The sequence below is a fragment of the Stegodyphus dumicola genome, chromosome 9, assembly GCF_044657685.1.
Source record: "Stegodyphus dumicola isolate Sdum_Otavi_A_Nest chromosome 9, ASM4465768v1".
NCBI lineage: Eukaryota > Metazoa > Arthropoda > Arachnida > Araneae > Eresidae > Stegodyphus > Stegodyphus dumicola.
Genome location: NC_140776.1, coordinates 184348355 through 184369308, shown reverse-complemented (window position 1 = coordinate 184369308; position 20954 = coordinate 184348355). Strand labels below are relative to the sequence as shown.

At 33.9% G+C, this 20954-nt stretch overlaps 2 protein-coding genes across 3 annotated transcripts in view; one reads left to right on the top strand and one right to left on the bottom strand.

The window, feature by feature from the left end:
- Positions 1–835: 835 nt before the first annotated feature.
- Positions 836–10995, bottom strand: Ssl1 (general transcription factor IIH subunit 2 Ssl1). The gene has a single exon (XM_085824458.1). It carries the CDS (start codon positions 10886–10888, stop codon positions 9710–9712), a length of 1179 nt encoding a protein of 392 aa, XP_085680584.1. The 5' UTR covers positions 10889–10995; the 3' UTR covers positions 836–9709.
- Positions 10996–11218: 223 nt separating this feature from the next.
- The window catches only part of LOC118199657 (mitochondrial import inner membrane translocase subunit TIM50-like), a 94518-nt gene continuing 84782 nt past the window's right edge, over positions 11219–20954 (top strand). For both annotated transcript variants that reach the window (XM_035371555.2, XM_035371553.2), the window contains exon 1: positions 11219–11612. In XM_035371555.2, coding sequence (XP_035227446.1) covers positions 11222–11612 — 391 coding nt within the window. In that variant the 5' untranslated portion in view covers positions 11219–11221. The remainder of the gene's footprint in view (positions 11613–20954) is intronic.

The window sequence follows — 20954 nt, the reverse complement described above, 5'->3', positions numbered from 1 at the left end:
TACATTGGCCAAACTAAGAGAGCCTTAAAATTTCGCGTCAAAGAACATGAGGCATATGTTAGAAAAAAGGAAACACAGAAGTCTTCTGTTGCTCAACATTGTTGGTCCGAAAATCACACTTTCAATTTTTCTGCTGCCAAAATTATTCAAAAAACATCTTCCATTGGAGAATTGGATTTTCTAGAGGCATTTCACATTCATAAAAATCTTTCTGTTCTAGTTAACGATCCTAATTCCAATCCAAATTTGCCTTCGGCATTTAGGGAAATTATGTTTTAGTTCTGGTTTCGCCAACAGATGGCGCCACTTGCTTTTTCTTATCTTATCTAAACATTATTTCCTATCTTGTTCATTTGCGGTTTTGCAGCTGAAGATGATGGTTCGGTAAAACCATCGAAACTAGTCCTGTGAAAATTTTGTAAATTAACGCTGATTTTTGTTGTTTGACTTCTGAATTAGTATAAGAAGTTGGTGATGACAAATAATCAGAAAATTAATAATTTTCCTCAAAATAATCTGTTACAGTTTTCGTTGAATAAATATGCTCTGACTTAATGCTGTCATTAGTTTGAACAGCACAACTTTTAATTTATTCAGATTTTGTTTTAACTGTTGAATAATTTAAATTACTATATTCAGGTATATTTATTTAAGAATTCATCCTCGTTAAAGCAGTCAAAGCCATAAGTTGCTGAAACTGACACGCATAAATACAATACTTGTAATACATTGCAAGTATTGCATTTATGCTTGCACTATTTAATTATCAGACTTGATTGCCAAAGGATTGTGTGGTGACTGCTATAATAATGAAGTACTAAAAAATCATTATGCATCTGCATTAGGCAAGTCTTTATTTTAAATACAATACTTGTAATACATTGCATTTATGCTTGCACTATTTAATTATCAGACTTGATTGCCAAAGGATTATGTGGTGACTGCTATAATAATGAAGTACTAAAAAATCATTATGCATCTGCATTAGGCAAGTCTTTATTTTAAATTTTAATTGAATTTGTTTTACTTATTTAACTGATTTTTTAAAATGAATATTAAACTCTGTTTTTAGATAAATCAAACAAGTACCTCATTCTCATACAATAATTTTTATGTTAATATATGAAACTCAATAGAACCTCTTGAAGCACCCAACATTCAAATGCAGAGGTGTGGCTAGAGGAGGACAAAGGGGGACATTTATCCCTGGGGGCAACATCCTTTGGGCACCAAACTGATGTGATGAACTTTTAGAATGAAATGTTTCCCACTCTTGGCAAACAGGATCTTCAGTTGTCCCCGGCCTAGCTACAGCTCTGTGCAATAGAGTTTTACTTTTACATAATATTGTTGCGTGCATACGGGTTCGTTACGAAATGAATGCACAACTCCGATAAAAAAAATGAAGAAATTTTATTATTATCACAACAAATATGATTAAATGTCCTCAAATAATCGTGCAGTTTCACAATATATCACAGTAGTATCTTCTAACTACTCAAACGTTCAAGAGAATTCAAAACAGCTAAACAAAGCTAATCCGCGAATTCACTACAATCAACAAGAGCAGTTTTTTTAAACAAACTCTTAGAACAACAAACTAACTAATTCTCGAATTGAGAGGTTTTCCTCCTATTTATAAGATTTTTAAATTGCGTGCGAGAATTTTCTGGTACTTTCTCGAAATCAAAAAAGACATATTTATTTATTTAATGTTAAATGCACGTGCTCTTGTATTTTTAATTTTCCGGCTTAGCTTTCTTCTTTTAATATTCGTCACGCGCTGCACTGCGCGGGAAATGAAACCATTTAATTTATAATTGAACTAACATTAGATTTTTAAATACCAAATTCGTAACATTATTGAAGATAAGACCATTTATAAACTACTTTTTAAAAGTAGCTTAGCTAATTATTATAATACATTTTATGGGAATTAAAGAATGTTTCACGTATTCTATTTTCTATGCAATTTCAATAAAATTATTAAACATTACAATGTCCAAGATCCGGAAACGTCAAGAGCTTCAGTGATTCTAAAAATTTCCAGGGTTGATCTTTACAATATGGTAACTGGTAGTTTGGCGACATTTTGGAGGCGATAAAGGTTACTACCTGGGACTTTGGTAATAATGTGAGCAGTACTCAGTTCCGATTACGCATTATTTTGCATGAGGGAAATGATATGATTTGCGTGATGGGATATGTCATGTGATATTAATGGACGAATTACGGTTCTTTAATCGGAAAAGGGGGGAAATCGGGAAAAAATGTGGAAATTTTGTATTTAGCTTTATTCTGTGCTGTGTGAAGCAGTGTTGTGTAATTTTTGGATCTCATGGCCCTAAGTAAAGTGAATTCGAAATGGGTATTTAGGCATTGTGATAAAGAGAAGTTTGCTTTTTATTTAGCGGAGGAAGTATGGAGGAAAAATTCGCAGAAAACATCTTTCAATAATTTTATTGAATGAATTAGAAAAGTGTATCCGCCACGTAATCAAGATTCTGAAGAAGATTAGGTAAGTTAGTATTTTTAATTATTTGAGGATATTATTTTTATGCATTGTTCTAAATGTAAGGTGGAAAGGAATTTGGTATTATTGGGAAAATTGTTATTAGCAATGATTTGGTTTAAAGTAATTAGGATTGTAAGGTAATTTTTATTAATTTAATGTATGTGCTCATTTATATTTTAAGTAGTGTTTTTGAATTTAATTATATTTTAATGAAATGATAGTTATTTTGTGAATTTTATGTTTGTAGGAATTTGGTATACGTTTAAGTTGAAATAAACGTGCATGGAAATAATGTAAATATTTGATACTAAGTACTTGTAATACTTGCGGTATGAATTTGTTGGTGACGTGTATAATGTAATAGATGATTTAGAGGTAAAAGTTTTTGGATATTTTATTTATTTTATATGTGGAAATGTTCATATTTGTAAAGGGTAAATACTTTTTCGTGATCAGGTAATTTCATATATGTTCTTTTTACCTACCGGGTTTAAAGATTGAGAAAATTGTCATGTATTTTCATGAAATTTTTCTAATTTATGAGAAAAAAGCAGTGTACATGGATATAGTGAAGAGTGTGCGCAATGCCATTTTTGTGCAATTCTGGGATGTTTTTTTAAGTAAAAATAAGTCGCCGTGTACATGGTTTAGTGATATTTTAATTAAATGATAGTTATTTTGTGAATTTTATGTTTGTAGGAATTTGGTATACGTTTAAGTTGAAATAAACGTGCATGGAAATAATTTAAATATTTGATACTAAGTATTTGTAATGCTTGCGGTATGAATTCGTTGGTGACGTGTATAATGTAATAGATGATTTAGAGGTAAAAGTTTTTGGATATTTTATTTATTTTATATGTGGAAATGTTCATATTTGGAAAGGGTAAATACTTTTTCGCGATCAGGTAATTTCGTTCTTTTTACCGGGTTTAAAGATTGAGAAAATTGTCATGTATTTTCGTGAAATTTTTCTAATTTATGAGAAAAAAGCAGTGCACATGGATATAGTGAAGAGTGTGCGCAATGCCATTTTTGTGCAATTCTGGGATGTTTTTTTAAGTAAAAATAAGTCGGCGTGTACATGGTTTATGTGTATGTGTTATTTTGAAAAACGCGTAAGGAGTATGGTATTGTGCACTTTTTCCCAATTTTGCAGTGAATATTTGTCATGATTAAGCAGTTTTGTTTGATAAAATTTCTAGCATAAGTGTAATTCGGCTAGTAGATTGTTGGAAGAAGTGTTCAGTAGATAAGAAGAAAAGAAACATGTCTTTACTTCGTGAAGACAAAATGGCGGCGGGGAAAAAAATAGAGGGTTGCTGTAGGAGAGTTGGTTGCCAAATTTTCGCCAGAAAATCGCCAAGTTACCATAATGTAAAGATCAACCATTTCCAGATTTTAGATACTAATCAGTTTTTTTTTCTTTTTTTTATGTGTTTATATGTCTTTACCGGATATAACTTTGATTTACTCAGCTGGTTTATCATCTTCCTGTAGATTTGTATTTGGATTTGCTAAGTATGAATATGTTTCATTGTAGAAGAACAAATGGGAAACAGAGTATTAAAAATTGAATTTTTTTAAGCATTAGTAATATATATGTTAGATTGACTAATAAGAATCTATTCATGCATAACATATAAGTAAGCATAGTGAATACTTTTTGGCAATCACCTTTCTAGGACCAATCTGTACAATGGCTAGACAATGTCATATAGAGCCATGTGGTTACCAAATGTGGCAATATTTTGTGTTGGATGGTTTAGTTCCGATTTTGTTTGTATGGTCACCCTTTTTACATGGAAACTTTTGTGAGGAGTATAGTTTTATTTCGTCGTGGTGGTTTTTTTGGTTACGTGTTGAATAATGGCATATAGATTCATGAAGCAAGTTGTGGAGAGATATCAGCCACATGTTTCGAAATGTATTCAAGCTAGATTTAGTTCTTGAAGATATATGGTTGGAGTTATTAATGAAGTTCATGCTGTTAGAAGTGTATTTTTGCAATTTTTATCGGTTACAGTATTTTTGAAGTCGAACTTAACACGTGAGTATATGATATAAAAATTCAGAAGAAAACTTGTGTTTCTCATGGATTTGCAGAAAAATTGTTGAAGATAAAGAATGTGGTTTTGAACAAAGTTTGAGGTTCAGATCTTGGTTTACCTGCAGCAAGTTGACATTAGAGGAAATTTTTATTGTAATGCTTGAAATTTTGAATCGTAGAAAGACATCTGATATAGCTAAGTTGTGGCATTTTAGTTCACATGCTTTGTGTGATTGGTATAGTTTTATTAATGAAAGTATATTGGATTATACCTGTGAAATGTTTGTCCTTACAAGTTTTTGTTTGAAATCAATATTTTGCTTTTTTAGGAACTATTTTGAATGGTAAGTGAATTTGCTTTAGTTTTGGCATTATTTGTTAAATTTATTTGTGTTGAAATTATTTGGAATTTATTGTTGTTAATTTAGTTTAAATGGCTCTAGTGTAAAACTGGGTGTCTCTTCGATTGGCATCAAATTTTGTTCAATTTTGGTGATGAAATCCCATTTCTGGTTACCATGATATTTTCAACTTAGTTTTAGCCTCCTGAATTTTTAAAGCGACAATAGATTGATGTGTACATGGACACTGAGTATGTAGTTCTTCGACTTCTTATTTTGGTTTTGTGTAACGATTATTTTGAAATTTTGAAAACTTTTACCATTTAAATTTGCCATCAAATATTTTTGGTGAGAAACTTCACGCATTTACTTATCTAAACTTTTTGTTTTTATTTCAGACTTTTAGCATAAATCGTATGCAAAAACACGGCTTTCGCATTTTCGGACATTTTAAGCTTTAAGTTTGAAATGTAAACAAGAAATTTAAATAAGTAAAATCACAGAGTTTCTCACCAAAAACATTTGGCGGGAAACACTGCGATTTTACTTATCGCCAAAAACATTTGGCAAGAAATTTTTTTTTTTCAACCTGGTCTTTAAATGACAGCTGTTCCTTCTTTACATGCAGCATTTTTAATTGCATTAGATTACATCTAAACCTTTTGTGATTTTTTTTTAAACAAAAATTAGGATTTGTACATTAGCTTTCTGAAATTTGCATAATTTTTTTTTCCTTCATATAATTAACTAAGTATAACATAATATTCTAAATAAATATCATCATTTAAATTTTTTAATAAGGAAAATAACAAGACAAGAATATACAAGTTTGAAAGTATAAATGAAGTTATTACTTTTAAATAACGATTATGATAGATTAAATAAAATACAAAGAATACTTTACAAGAGTAAAACAAGGGAAAAAAAATAATAATGATTATAAGGCAATGTATTCTGAGTGCTACAGCGATTTCTCATGAATAAGTTCTGAATAATATATGATAAGACGGTGTATTCTGAGTAATATATACACAATTAATCTTATTCATTACAAATTAACTTTGTAGAATTTACCAGAAGTTTTGTACAAATCTAAAATAGAAGGTTGATCTTTACAATATGGTAACTGGTAGTTTGGCGACATTTTGGAGGCGATAAAGGTTACTACCTAACACTTTGGTAATCATGTGAGCAGTACTCAGTTCCGATTACGCATTATTTTGTGTGAGGGAAATGAGAGATCATGGGATATTAATGGACGAATTACGGTTCTTTAATCGGAAAATGGGGGAAATCGGGAAAAATTCTGGAAATTTTGTATTTGGCTTTATTCTATGTTGTGTGAAACAGTGTTCGTGAATTTTTGGATCCCATGGCCGTAATTAAAGTGAATTCGAAATGGGTATTTATGTATGTATTAATTTAATGTATGTGCTCATTTATATTTTAAGTAGTGTTTTTGAATTTAATTATATTTTAATTAAATGATAGTTATTTTGTGAATTTTATGTTTGTAGGAATTTAGTATACGTTTTAGTTGAAGTAAACGTGCATGGAAATAATTTAAATATCTGACAATAAGTATTTGTAATGGTCGCGGTATGAATTCGTTGGTGACGTGTATAATGTAATAGATGATTTAGAGGTAAAAGTTTTTGAATATTTTATTTATTTTATACTTTTTCGGGATCAGGTAATTTCATATATGTTCTTTTTACCGGGTTTAAAGATTGAGAAAATTGTCATGCATTTTCGTGAAATTTTTCTAATTTGAGAAAAAAGTAGTGTACATGGATATAGTGAAGAGTGTGCGCAATGCCATTTCTGTGCAATTCTGGGATGTTTTTTTAAGTAAAAATAAGTCGACGTGTACATGGTTTAGTGATATTTTAATAAAATGATAGTTATTTTGTGAATTTTATGTTTGTAGGAATTTGGTACACGTTTAAGTTGAAGTAAACGTGCATGGAAATAATTTAAATATTTGATACTAAGTATTTGCAATGCTTGCGGTATGAATTCATTGGTGACGTGTATAATGTAATAGATGATTTAGAGGTAAAAGTTTTTGGATATTTTATTTATTTTATACGTGGAAATGTTCATATTTGGAAAGGGTATAAACTTTTTCGCGATCAGGTAATTTCATATATGGTCTTTTACCGGGTTTAAAGATTGAGAAAATTGTGATGTATTTTCGTGAAATTTTTCTAATTTATGAGAAAAAAGCAGTGTACATGGATATAGTGAAGAGTGTGCGCAATGCCATTTTTGTGCAATTCTGGGATGTTTTTTTAAGTAAAAATAAGTTGGTGTGTACATGGTTTATGTGTATGTGTTATTTTGAAAAACGCGTAAGGAGTATGGTCTTATGCACTTTTTCCCAATTTTGCAGTGAATATTTGTCACGATTAAGCAGTTTTGTTAGATAAAATTTCTAGCATAAGTGTAATTCGGCTAGTAGATTGTTGGAAGAAGTGTTCAGTAGATAAAAAGAAAAGAAACATGTCTTTACTTCGGTCATGTCTTTCTTTCTACAAAACGGTGGCGGGAAAAAAAAATAGAGGGTTGCTGTAGGAGAGTTGGTCGCCAAATTTTCGCCAAAAATGCGCCAAGTTACCATAATGTAAAGATCAACCAAATAGAAATCTAGGCTAATCTTCGGAATATGCTAACAGGTAGTTTGGCGACATATTGATAAGGCGATAAAGGTTACTAGCTAGGACTTTAGCAGTGTACATGGATAAAGTCAAGAGTGTGCGCAATGCCATTTTTGTGCAATTCTGGAATGTTTTTTTAAGTGAAAATAGGTCGGCATATACATGGATACCGTGTATGTGCAATTCTTAAAAACGCGGCAAGCAGTTTGCGATTCTGCACTTTCTCGCAATTTCGCACCTAATCTTCGTCACGATTAAGCACTTTTGTTCCATAAAAGTTCTAGTATAAGCGTAATTCGGCTAGCAGATTGTTGGGAGGGGGGGGGAAGTTGAGGGAAAAGTATAAAAAAAAAAAAAAAAAAAAAAAAAAGGCCTTTACTTCATGAAAACAAAATGGCGTTCAAACAAAAACTAGCAGGTTGCTGTAGCAGGGTTGGTCGCCAGATTTTCGCCAAAAAATCACCAAGTTACCATAATCCAAAGATTAACCAAAATCTTATCATTAATAATTTCACAATACTTTAAGAATACATATTGGTTGAATCCTAGCAGAGCCGACACCCTCCGCGCAAACGATTTTGGTTGGCGGGCGATGCGCATCAATGCGTACATCGATATAGTCAAGGGAGTGTGCAATGCCAAGTTTGTGTAATTCTTTGATTTGTTATTTTCAAGTTGGCGATTTTGAGAAATGCACAAAGCAGTGGGTGATTCTGCACTTTCTCAGTTTGTCAACAAGGGTGTGAGCTCTCCTAGAATTTTACCCATATTTTAATAGAAGTAAAAATGGATAGAGTAGACTTTAAGGTACCCCTTGTATTATGGCGAAGTTGTTGTTTCATTTATTGCCAAGTTGTAGTTTCATTTATGGTAGTATGAGTTGTTGAATGTTATGGAAAGCCTATTGTGATGTAATCGGGTGCATGATTCTGGGAAATTTTGAATCATGGGATGTTTTGTAAGCGTTTTTGTGGTGTGTGTTGGTTAGATTCTTTAGAAGGTAGAATGGCCGAATGTAATAAGATTAATTTGAAGTTTCTGTACAATTTGGAGCGAAATGGGAAAAGAGCTTTAACTGACTGGTGTGTAAATGAAGGTTTACTTAGTAGCTATTATAAGTGTCCTGTACGTAGGAAGGATATGCGTCTAGTCGAACGTAAAAACCGTTTAGATGGATTTGAATGGGTTTGTAGGAAGAAAGGTTCAGATGGTCACTATGTGAAGCGTTCGATCAGAAAGAGTACCTGGCTTGAAAAAGTCATTTGAGTACGATTGATATTTTGATTTTTATGTGGCTCTGGGTCTACGAAGCGAACTCGAAAATCATGGTAAATGAATATTTGCTTTTCGTAATGCTTAAATGTATAACATGCTTTTTCCTTTTTTATGTTATTTTATTGTTTGGTTTGAAATGTATTTTATTGAGATTATGTATTTTTTGTTTGCCTATATTGTAGCATTTGGTGCTCCTTTGACTTTTTAAGTGAAAATATATCAATGTGTACATGGACAAAGTAAATGGAGTGCGCAATGCAAGTTTGTGCTATTCTGGGATTTTTTTTAAAGTGAAAATAGGTTGACGTGTACATGGATAAAGTAAAAAGAGTGCGCAATGCCATTTTTGTGCAATTCGGGGATTTTTTTTTAAAGTGAAAATAGGTCAACGTGTACATGGATAAAGTCAAAAGACTGCACAATGCCGATTTTGTGCAATTCGGGGATTTTTTTGAAGTGAAAATAAGTCAATGTGTACATGGATACGGAGTTTGTGCAATTGTTTGTCTTGTTACTTTGGCTTTGCGTAGCGGTGATTTTTGGAGCAAAAATTGCCGCTTCGCATGCCAAAATAACAAGTCAAAGAATTGCACAAAATCGGTATCCATGTACCGCCAAAAATTGCCAAGGGTACCCTAAACTATACCTTTACCATTTATATTAATTCACTCATTAGTAGATAAATTATAAAAACTCCATTTTCCTCAATTTACAATTAGCAGTATCTGAAAGAACAGAATCTAAAGATGCTAGAAAATATTCATCATCAGTCAGTTCATTTCTTATTATTCCCACTTTCAATATGCACATGCATATGCATTATATGAACGATTTTTTTTTTACAACAACAATTAAATATAAAACTAATTCAATCACCTGACTTGCGAGAACTAGAGCAACCAGGACAAGTATGAAGTGAATCATGAATGAAGAGGTCACACTCCAAACAAAAATAATTTTTACAAACATCACACTGATACACAGTCAGTTCTTGAAAAGCTGAAAGACAACTATAACAATATTTTTTACTTTCTCCTTCCAGACTTGAAACAGCCACTTCATTAAAACAGTCCAAGGGGAAAAGATGATGAAATGAACGTGCTAAATGTGGCGCAGATACCAATGTCAAACCACAGGCCTTACATTCTACAGGAAGTTCACAGTACTTGCTGTTACACTGTGGGCAATAATAACCTTCAGTTCCAAACCCTTCGTGGGGTATTTTACTGTCTAAATGACACATGCACATAGATGGTTTTCCTTCACTTTTACTCTGGTGATACGGAAAACCCATTCTTATTAAAGATGATTCTGTGCTACTCGTTGCAGGAGATGGTGATACCTGGTCATATAACAACTCTCGAAAATGTGAATCGTCAATTACTACATTGTATGTGCCTTGAGTAGCTTTTGTTATTTTCCGACAAACAACCAACTCTGCAGCTAATCCAATAATGGAACATCTAATATTATGCGATACTAATGTTTCAACGGTTTCATATATATCACCAGGATCGCAAGTAGTCAAACTGCTGAAGATTACAAGAATTTCTCTGCTTGTATGGGTAGGCATAAAGCGCAATGTCTGTGCGGCAAGTTCTAATGCATTTTGTAAAGATGGCTCACCAACGCAATTCATCTTGGAAGAATTTTGTAAGACATTAATGTGTTGCTTCGGGTTTCCAGCTAATTCTGTTAACTTCTCTGCTCTTTTATTTTTTGTAATAATAATACCAAGCTGACTTATTGGATTTTGATCAAAATACTCCTCAATGAAAGTTTCTAACAGCTTTAAAGTACACAGATGTCGAGTTGGTTTAAGATCTGGCTCCAACATTGCTTCTGACATATCTATAACCAAATAAAGGTGGCGCATCATACCTAGCTTTAAATTCTTTTTTTCCAGCATTCTTTTTCTTCTCGACTTGTGAACAATTTCTTCTAGACTAGATGTCAACAAACCATGCTCATCTTCTCGAATGGCTTCCCAAGTTTTCTCATACTCCGTTTCCCATCTATAACCCTTTTGTTCTTCGTCGTTTTCCATCTTTATAAAAATGTTATAATGAACTTACAAATTCTACGTTAACTACCTATGTTTGGAGACACAAAATTATAACAACTATCTACAAGCGCGATGACAAAAACATCTGGTTTTGCACCTCTCACGAAGTCCTTATACTTACTGGTTAAAAATATGCAAACAAATATTTACGTACAGTAAATTAAAATAAATTCAATATGATAATAACATTACAGCAGTAAGGTTAAGATTGTTTACGTCTTTCCAATTTATTGAAAGTTTGGTTTAGTAGTTCAAGAAAATTTTATAATAGTTACTGATCATCAGCATATTTTCATCTAAACCTATAATTTCGTCATGGCGGCGCGCTCATCCATGTGTCTGTCGCGGTTGCTAAAGGCAAAATGTAGCAAATTTATGTTCGCCAGTTCATCCACTCGGCAAATCAGCTTCGTAAAACATGTAAAGAGACCTTCAGTATTTATTTCGTCAGGTTCACTAAAGTACTGTATAAACTCTACTGCTGTGTTTTCAACTCGAAAGTCAAATAACGTAAAAATTTTGAGTGAAGATATATTAAAAGCCACTCGACCTAAACAAACGTCCACCGGTAATGATGATGGACAGTCTAAAAATTCCGAAGAAGATAAGAAAAGTGATGCTTTTTCTAAAAAGGCTATGAAATATACATTTATAGCGTTTGGTTCTATGTTTACTGGATTTCTTGGAATCGCTATATATGAATGGGGTTTGTATATGTTTGTTTCTGTGTTGCATATTGTCTGTATTTTCTGCATTGATGATCTGATCATGATATTGAAGATGCAAATAATAGTGTTGAGGTAAGGTAACGCAAATTCTGTTCGCTAATGGTCTTATCAGAAATATGGTCGCGAAATGCAGTAAAAATTTTGGGTGAAGTGCAGAATCGCCCACTAATTTGGTGCTTTTTACAAGAGTAAGAAGAATTGGGGTTTTCATCCGCAGAGAACCCGTTGGCGCCGTTGCAATTTTTACTCGCCAAGCTCCGATGAGCCGGGCCGTAAACGTGATTTTTAGTGCATGTAAATTCAAGTTAGCAGACAATATATTAAGCATATGGTAGTAAAAATTCACAGATAATATGTATGTAGATGTAAAACTAACCATTTGAACGTGATATACGAAAAATAAACCCATCTTTTTCATAATATATTTCACAATACAAATAACCTTCAACAGTAATCAAATTTTCTTCAGTAACATTGTTAATAAAACTAGAACTTTATACATTTTATTATTTTTCAAGAGTCATTTGAACTGTATTCAAACTACTCTGTCATCTTAGATAATCAATAATATTTTTTATTTCAATTTAATCAGCTATTTATGTCATCCTCTGAAAGGCTGTTGTTAGAAAAGCATTAACAATGTAGTATCTTGTTAAAATTTTACGCCATAAGAATTGGAGCCGAGAACCGGCATCTATCAACGAAAACTTCTTTAATTATACGAAAATATTTCTATCTATTTGTTGTTGAAAAATTCAGAAAAAATAACGTGGAAAATTTGAAAAAAAAAAAATAATAATAATAATAAATAATAAATAAGAGAAGAAGAATATAAATCTCGAAATGCGAACAACGACAGTGATAATTCAACAAAATGAACGCAAGAGGAATGGTTTCAACCTTCAAGCGAATACTGATAGGTTACCAGGTTTGAACTATTATCGCCAAAGTTGGCGATGTTTACATTTACCGGGTTCTCTGCGGAAGTGCTTCCGAAGAATTGAGTTTTTGTCAATTTACTTTTATTGGAAGCACTTCCGCAGAGAACCCGGTAAATGTAAACATCGCCAACTTTGGCGATAATAGTTCAAACCTGGTAACCTATCGGATTCATCCTATTTGCTTGTTTGAAGGTTGCAACCATTCCTCTTGAGTTCATTTTGTTGAATTATCACTGTCGTTGTTCGCATTTGGAGATTTAGGTTTAATCCTAGTATCCGGTGCACACGGGATTTGGCTACTTTTGGCGACTTTATGATGAGCAGTAAAAACGGGACATATACGATGAGTAGTTAACAGGTCATTCAGAGAAAATATACAGTTAAACATAGTATATAGTATCTATATACTATGTGTGTATATACATATCTATGTGTGTATAGTATATATAGAGAGAGAGAGGAAGAGAAATATATGTTCTTTGGATCAAGAATTAAAATGTTCTTTGGATCATTTTTGGTGTTGGCGATAATTTTCAAAATCGCGCCAAAGCTGCACCGTATACTAGGATTTTACCGAGATTTATATTCTTCTTCTCTTATTTATTATTATTTTTCTGAATTTTTTAACAACGAATTGATAGAAATACTTTCGTATAATTAAAGAAGTGTCAATAAATGCTGGTTCTCGGCTCCAATTTTTATGGCGTAAAATTTTATTGAGATACCATATTGTTAATGTTTTTCTAACAATAACCTTCCCGAGGATGGCAGGTGCGACATAAATAACTGATTAAATGGAAATAAAAAATATTATTGATTATCTAAGACGACAGAGTAGTTTGATGCATCCCCATGGTCATCAAAATTAGCAAACCACTGCTGGTGTAGGAATACAGTTCAAATAACTCTTGAAAAATAATAAAATGTTTAAAGTTCTAGTTTTATTAACAATGCTACTAAAGAAAATTTGATTACTATTGAAGGTTATTTGTATTGTGAAATATATTGTTGCGTGCGTACGGGTTCGTTATGAAATGAATGCACAAGTCCGATGAAAAATGAACAAAAATTTATTATTATCACAACAAAAATGCTTAAATTTTCTCAAATTATCATGCAGTATTACAATATCTCACAGTAGTTTTCTTTTAACTACTCAAATGTCCAATAGAACGTAATTCAAAACAGCTAAAGAACGCTAATCCGCGAATTCGCTACAATCAACAACAGTAGTTTTCTAAACAACAACAAACTAAGCAACTCCTACAAACTGAGATGTTTTCCTCCTTTTATAAGATTTTAAAATCACGCGCTAGAATTTTCCAGTACTTTCTCGAAATCAAAAAGAGATATTTATTTATTTAATGCACGCGCTCTTGTATTTTCAATTTTCCGGCTTAGCTTTCTTTTAATATTTGTCACGCGCTGCACTGCACGAGAAATAAAACCATTTAATTTATAATTGAACTAACATTAACTTTTTAAATACCAAATTCGTAACACTGCCCCCTTCCCAAGGACTGCACGTCCCGGGCAGTACAATCCCTGGACAGGAAGCTAAACTTACAACTGTGACTCGCTTTCGTGCAGAACGGTGCATTCCCTCAAACCGGGCCTGGGCATCTTGGATGTGTTCCTCAGGCGATGAAGGCGCATCCGTAGGGCGACTAAACAGGCGGTCACAAGGCAGACGAAGGTCTTGACCGAAGAGCTTCTGAGATGGAGAATAGCTGGTAGACTTGAGTTTCCTTTCGACCCTGGTATGATTTCGGCAGCTTCCCGAGCTCGATCTTTCGGACAAGGCGTCGACATTTCCAGGCGAGGATCCCTTTTGAGGATGGATAATCATGCCATCAGATACTGAAAGCAGCTTATTGTTTTTGAAATCTAAGGAAAAATTGTATTTCTTTAAAAAGTCCAATCCGAGTATGCATGGATCTGTAATATCCGCCACATATGCCGTGTGATGGTAGGCGGCACTTCAAACGTGATGTTTACGTTTAACTTCCCAGTTATGTCGATCTTGTCACCAGACGCAGTCTGAAGGGTAACACAGGATGGCGTCCAAATAAGTTTATCTTTAAACTGTTCAGCTAAATCTTTCCTAATGATGATAACATTAGCTCCTGTGTCAATGATCATATTGCAAGGAACTCCATCGATATTCCCATTGATGGACAGTCCGTTATTGTTGCCACTCACTATAGAGATCTTAAGCGCTTTAAAACAGGGTTTTTCATTATCTGGCAACCTCCGTTCCTTGATATGGTCATTAATTTGTTTCCTGCGTCGTTGCTCAGAAATTGTCTCAATTTTCGTCCCCTGGGGTGTTCTGCAATTCTTTCGTACGTGGCCTTCAGCTCCACAGTTCCAGCACTTTGGTTTCTTGTCAGTCCTTTTCCTTCCCGTGGCATTTAATTGTCTGTTTAAATCGTATGCCTTATTTTCCGTGCTCTGGGGAGTTCTGCAGTTCCTTCGTAGGTGGCCTTCAACACCGCAATTCCAGCACTTTAGGGTCGGTTTTGTTTCACCACTATTCCGTCTTAAAGCATTCACTGGTCTTGTCAACTCATCCGTTTCATTATCCGTGCCCTGGGGTGTTCTGCAATGCCGTCGTAGGTGACCTTCAGAACCACATCTCCAACATCTTACAGCCATTTTGTTCTCACTGCTACTCCGTATCAAAGCATCGACTTGTCTGGATAAATCATCTAAACGAGCCATCAATTGGTCCCCTGGGTCGTGGACAGCTTTGACTGGGTAGCGATCCCTAAGAGTTGCTTGCTGGGCTGCCTCCAATTTCACGGCGTACAACAGAGCGCTTTTTACATGCTTTACATCTGCCATTCGCAGTGCTTTCTGTATTTCAGGGTCCCGAATGCCACCAATGAAATATTGCAGCGACAGGATTTCCCTCGTTTCTCTCGGGCACTCCGTAAAGGCAAGGTGGGACAGCCTTTCAACATCCGTGGCGAGCTCCTGAAGTGTTTCGGTGGGCTTCTGCTGACGGGATTTTAGTTGAAGCCTGCTGTAGTCTTTTAAACACTTCTCTCCAAAGCGCAGCTTCAATGCGCCAGATAGAGTTTCAAAGTCTAGTCTTTTGTTTTCGGGAAGAGTCTGAAGGATATCCGCTGTGTCGGCTCTTAGAGAAGCGGCGAGATGACAGGCCTTAGCTTGGGAATCCCATCCATTCGCATCCGCCACGATAGAAAATTGTGTCTTATACACCTGCCACGAGGTCTTCCCATCATATGTGGATAGCTTCAGAGGTGGACGAGCAGGCATTGGTAAGAATTTAAAATCATCCCTCCTGCTCCCTGCCGACGCTACGAATTTCTTTAAAGTATCCATTTCTTTGGCAACTGCAGAAACTCTCTCATCAATTTGTTGTTCGATTTGGTGTTGGACGGCACAAACTCTTCCTTCAATTCGTTCCTCCACAGCAGAAACTCTCCCTTCTATATGTTCTTTTACAGAAGATACTCTTTCTTCTATTTCTTCTTTCACCGAAGAAACTCTTTCTTCAATATGTCCAACTTTATCTTCAACTGCGTCAATTCTGCCTTCCATAGCTTCAAATTTATTTTCTATTATGCAGTAATTTCTCTTTTCATTTCTTCTTGACCAGCTTGAATGGCTTTCATTTCGTCCTTAACGGATTCCTGGCCCAATTTCATTTCTTCCTTAACGGATTCCTGGCCCAATTTCATTTCTGCTTTAATGGATCTAATCTCTGCTTTAACAGAGTCTTTCATCTCTTCTTTAAATGATGCTTGGCCAGCTTCCATCTTTTCTTGGAATGCAGCAAAAGCACTAATGAGCTGTCTCAATTGTTCTTCCATCGCTCTTGTTATTGGCATTCAAATCCCACTCCTGACACCAAAAATTGTTGCGTGCGTACGGGTTCATTATGAAATGAATGCACAAGTCCGATGAAAAATGAACAAAAATTTATTATTATCACAACAAAAATGCTTAAATTTTCTCAAATTATCATGCAGTATTACAATATCTCACAGTAGTTTTCTTTTAACTACTCAAATGTCCAATAGAACGTAATTCAAAACAGCTAAAGAACGCTAATCCGCGAATTCGCTACAATCAACAACAGTAGTTTTCTAAACAACAACAAACTAAGCAACTCCTACAAACTGAGATGTTTTCCTCCTTTTATAAGATTTTAAAATCACGCGCTAGAATTTTCCAGTACTTTCTCGAAATCAAAAAGAGATATTTATTTATTTAATGCACGCGCTCTTGTATTTTCAATTTTCCGGCTTAGCTTTCTTTTAATATTTGTCACGCGCTGCACTGCGCGAGAAATAAAACCATTTAATTTATATTTGAACTAACATTAACTTTTTAAATACCAAATGCGTAACAATATTATAAAAAAAACAGGTTTATTTTCGTATATCACATTTAACCGGTTAGTTTTACATCTGCATGTTTATTATCTGTGAATTTTTACTACCATATGCTTAATATATTGTTTTGTCTGCTAACTTGAATTTACATGCACTAAAAATCACGTTTACGGGTCATCGTCGATGAACCGCGAGCTTGGCGAGTAAAAATGCAACGGCGCCAAGGGGTTCTTTCCTGAAGCGACAACGGGTTCTCTGCAGATGAAAACCTCTTTTATTTTTTAAGTGAAAATACATCGATGTGTATATGGACAAAATCAAGGGAGTGTGCAATGCCAAGTTTGTGCAAATCTCTGATGTTTTTACAAGTGAAAATAGGTTGATGTGTACATGGATACCGAATTTGTGCAATTCTTAGAAACGTGCCAAGCAGTGGGTGATTCCGCACTTTCCCCAAAATTTTTTCCGAGAACTGGTTTAAACGGTTGGTTTATAATTTGCATTCAGCAATCTCTCCCCCTTCATTTAGTGATCTTTTCATGTACATACTTGCAATATTTTATTACCGTGGGACAGACTGAGTTGATAGCTTTATTTTGCCTAGTTTAATCAGTATGAAGAAGAGGTTTCTGCTTCTGTTCTCTATATGTATGGAAGGTTAGGTTATTTGAATATGGGAAAGCATATGAGAGCTATTTATCTGCCTAGGAAAGAGGGAGGCTTTCATGGAGGATTTTCTGAGAGATACTTACATTTATGTTACACTTGTGGAAAACCATGCATTCAGCCCATTTGCCCGAGTTCTAATCTAAGTCAATTTACCAGTATTTAGCTATTTTTATCTTTTGGCCGCTCTAGGGGCCATGTCGAACAGAGAACATTCTTCTGTTACTGGCATCTACAAATAAAAATGCATTAGCATCCCTCAAAATAATTTTTTTTAGGGTCATTTATGATGGATGAAAAATTAGGTACAATTGTAAAGATGAAGCAGTAGTAGAATTCTTTTATAAAAAAAAATAAGCCAAAATCTGCAAACTTGATATTCAGTCAGCTTTTCTTCTCTGTGCTATGTCTAAGCATTAGCATGCTATCAGTGAAAACTGGTTTTATAGTCTTATTTTCTTCAAATTGGATTAGCATCTGTGTTGCTATAAATCATATTATGTCTGTTATGAATTCGTCTGCTGTTGCTTTAGCTTTTCTGATTTATTGATTAGATTTTATAATATTTTGAAGGAATTTTGCATTTTTCTGCCTTTCATCCAGTTAACGGCTTCTTAAAAATCTCCTGAGGAAGTTTTATGTTTTATTTCAGCTTGTCTTTACTGCAAAATTTTATTGAAAAGGGATCTTTAGTTTCATGATTCTCGTGGAGAGCTGGGAAATCTTTGCAATTAGGTAGGGCCACCTGTGGAAGGTTTTTGTTTATATTTTTAGAAAGAACGCATTACTTGGAAAAGTTTCTTGTTCTGATTCGTATCCAAAGGTCTAATAAGAGTTTAAGAGAAAGCAAAAGGTGCATTTTATGCAGATTTCTGAGGAAATAAAATTCTCATAAGTGTAGATGATAGCAGCTGTTGGTATCAGATAGCATGTAATAGTAAAACCATTGTGACAAAGTGCACTACAAATACAATGTACATTACTAAAATAAAAACCATTAAGTTCTAGAAAGTTAAAAAAAATAGAGTATTTAAAATTCATGGAGAAAAATATGAAGTATTAGAACAAATCGAACTTGTTCCAACATTTCAGCTATTCAGTTCATCATTTCAACATGCGAGAATGTGTGCTAAAATGAAAAAGGATGGCATATTTTATACAGATTGAGCTCGTATGTAAAGCATGATTTTTGTTCAGTCTTTTTAGTGAATGATTTAAGAATATTATTTGTATTTAATGAAACTTAAATTTTCTGTTCTTACTGTTTAGGTATTCGGTAAAAATATATTTACGGGTACCCCTTGGTGATTTTTAGCGGTACATGGATACTGAGTTTATGCATTTCTTTGGCTTGCGTATCGTCACTGTGTAAAGCCAAAATAACAGGACAAAGGGTTAATCTTCAGATTATGGTAACTTTGCAAAAATTTGGCGACCAACCCTGCTACAGCAACCTGCTAGTTTTTTTTTTTTTTTTTTTTTTTTTTTTTGAGCCGTTTTGTTTTCGCGAAGTAAAGTCATTTATTTATTAATTTATTTATTTATTTATTTTTTTTTTTTTTAACTCAACATTTTTTTCCAACAATCTGCTAGCTGAATTACGCTTATGCTAGAACTTTTATGGAACAAAAGTGCTTAATCATGACAAAGATTAGGTGTGAAATTGGGAGAAAGTGCAGAATCGCCCACTGCTTGCCACATTTTTAAGAATTGCACATACATGGTATCATCCATGTACACGTCGACCTATTTTCACTTAACATTTAACATTAACATTTTTATGCCCTTGCCAGATTCCACTACTTGTTTATTCTTTCTGTAATTCAAGCACATCTGTTAAAAGTATTCACTTGCTGTGTGCCCAAAACCTCTTGATTATATTCCCATCGGAGAGCGGTTTACCATGTTTTGCCATGGCACAATAAAATTTGAGAACTGGACATTGTTAGATGGTTTGTTTTAGAAAGATAATTGCAAAAACCTACTTTCTGTTAATTATAATACCTTAATTTCCCTTCAATAAGCACCTTCTGTTTAGAGCAATCTCATGGTTGGTGTTAAAAGTGCTATATGTACGTGAAACATAAGCCGTAAGTAAAGATAAGATAAGTAAGTGAAACATTCAAGAACAGACTAAAACACTTATTTAAATTACAGGTTTATCTTTGGATTATGGTAACTTGGCAATTTTTTGACGAAAATTTGGCGACCAACCTTGCTACAGCAACCTGCTAGTTGTTGTTTGGAAGCCATTTTGTTTTCACGCAGTAAAGGCATGTTTTTTTTTTTTTTTTACTCACCATTTTTTTTCCAACAATCTGCTAGCCGAATTACGCTTATGCTAGAACTTTTATGGAACAAAATAGCTTAATCATGTGATGAAGATTAGGTGCGAAATTGGGAGAAAGTGCAGAATCGCAAACTGCTTGCCACGTTTTTAAGAATTGTACATACACGGTAACCATGTACACGTCGACCTATTTTCACTTAAAAAAACATCCCAGAATTGCACAAAAATGGCATTGCGCACACTCTTGACTTTATCCATGTACATTGCTAACGTCCTAGCTAGTAACCTTTATCGCCTTACCAAAATGTCACCGAACTACCTGTTACCATATTCCAAAGATTAGCCAGACAAAGAACTCCACAAACTCGGTATCCATGTATATATCGACTATTTTAAAAAAATCGGACAATTGCACAAACTAAGTATTGCACACTCCCTTGACTTTGTACACATCAAACTATATTCACTTAAAGGAGCAGCCAACAAAAAATATATAATCTCAATAACCTATATTTTAAATCAAACAATTAAATAAAATAAAAAAGGAAATTCATCTTTGCACTACACAAAGGAAATATCCACTCGCGTTATTTATCACTTAACATGTCTTCACTCAAACAAAATTCCTCAACAGCATCCAAAAACTTCCTAAAATTATCTGAACTAAAATCTGTATACTGGCGTTGCCACATAAATTCACAAAATAAGAGTAAAAAATATCCTCTGTAGTGCAGGTATCCCCCAACATTCGGCCATGCGCATTTCCTTCCTACAAACAGGACACTTAATAATGGCTACTAAGTAAATCTTCATTTACTCACCAGTCAAGTAATTCTTATTTCCCCTGTCTTTCCAAATCGTATGGAAACTTCAAATTAATCTTATCTCATTCAGCCATTTTACCATTTAAACCACAAAACAAGCAATATACATCCTAACCAACACACACCTACAAGCCTTTGCAAATTTACCGCAATCATGCGACTGATTACGTCATAATAGGGTTTCCATAACATTCAACTACTCAGGCTACCATAAATGAAACAACAACTTCAC

Bases quoted from the DNA above. Each gene is read 5' to 3' on its own strand.
- Ssl1 (XM_085824458.1), bottom strand. From the start codon at position 10,888: ATGGAAAACGACGAAGAACAAAAGGGTTATAGATGGGAAACGGAGTAT.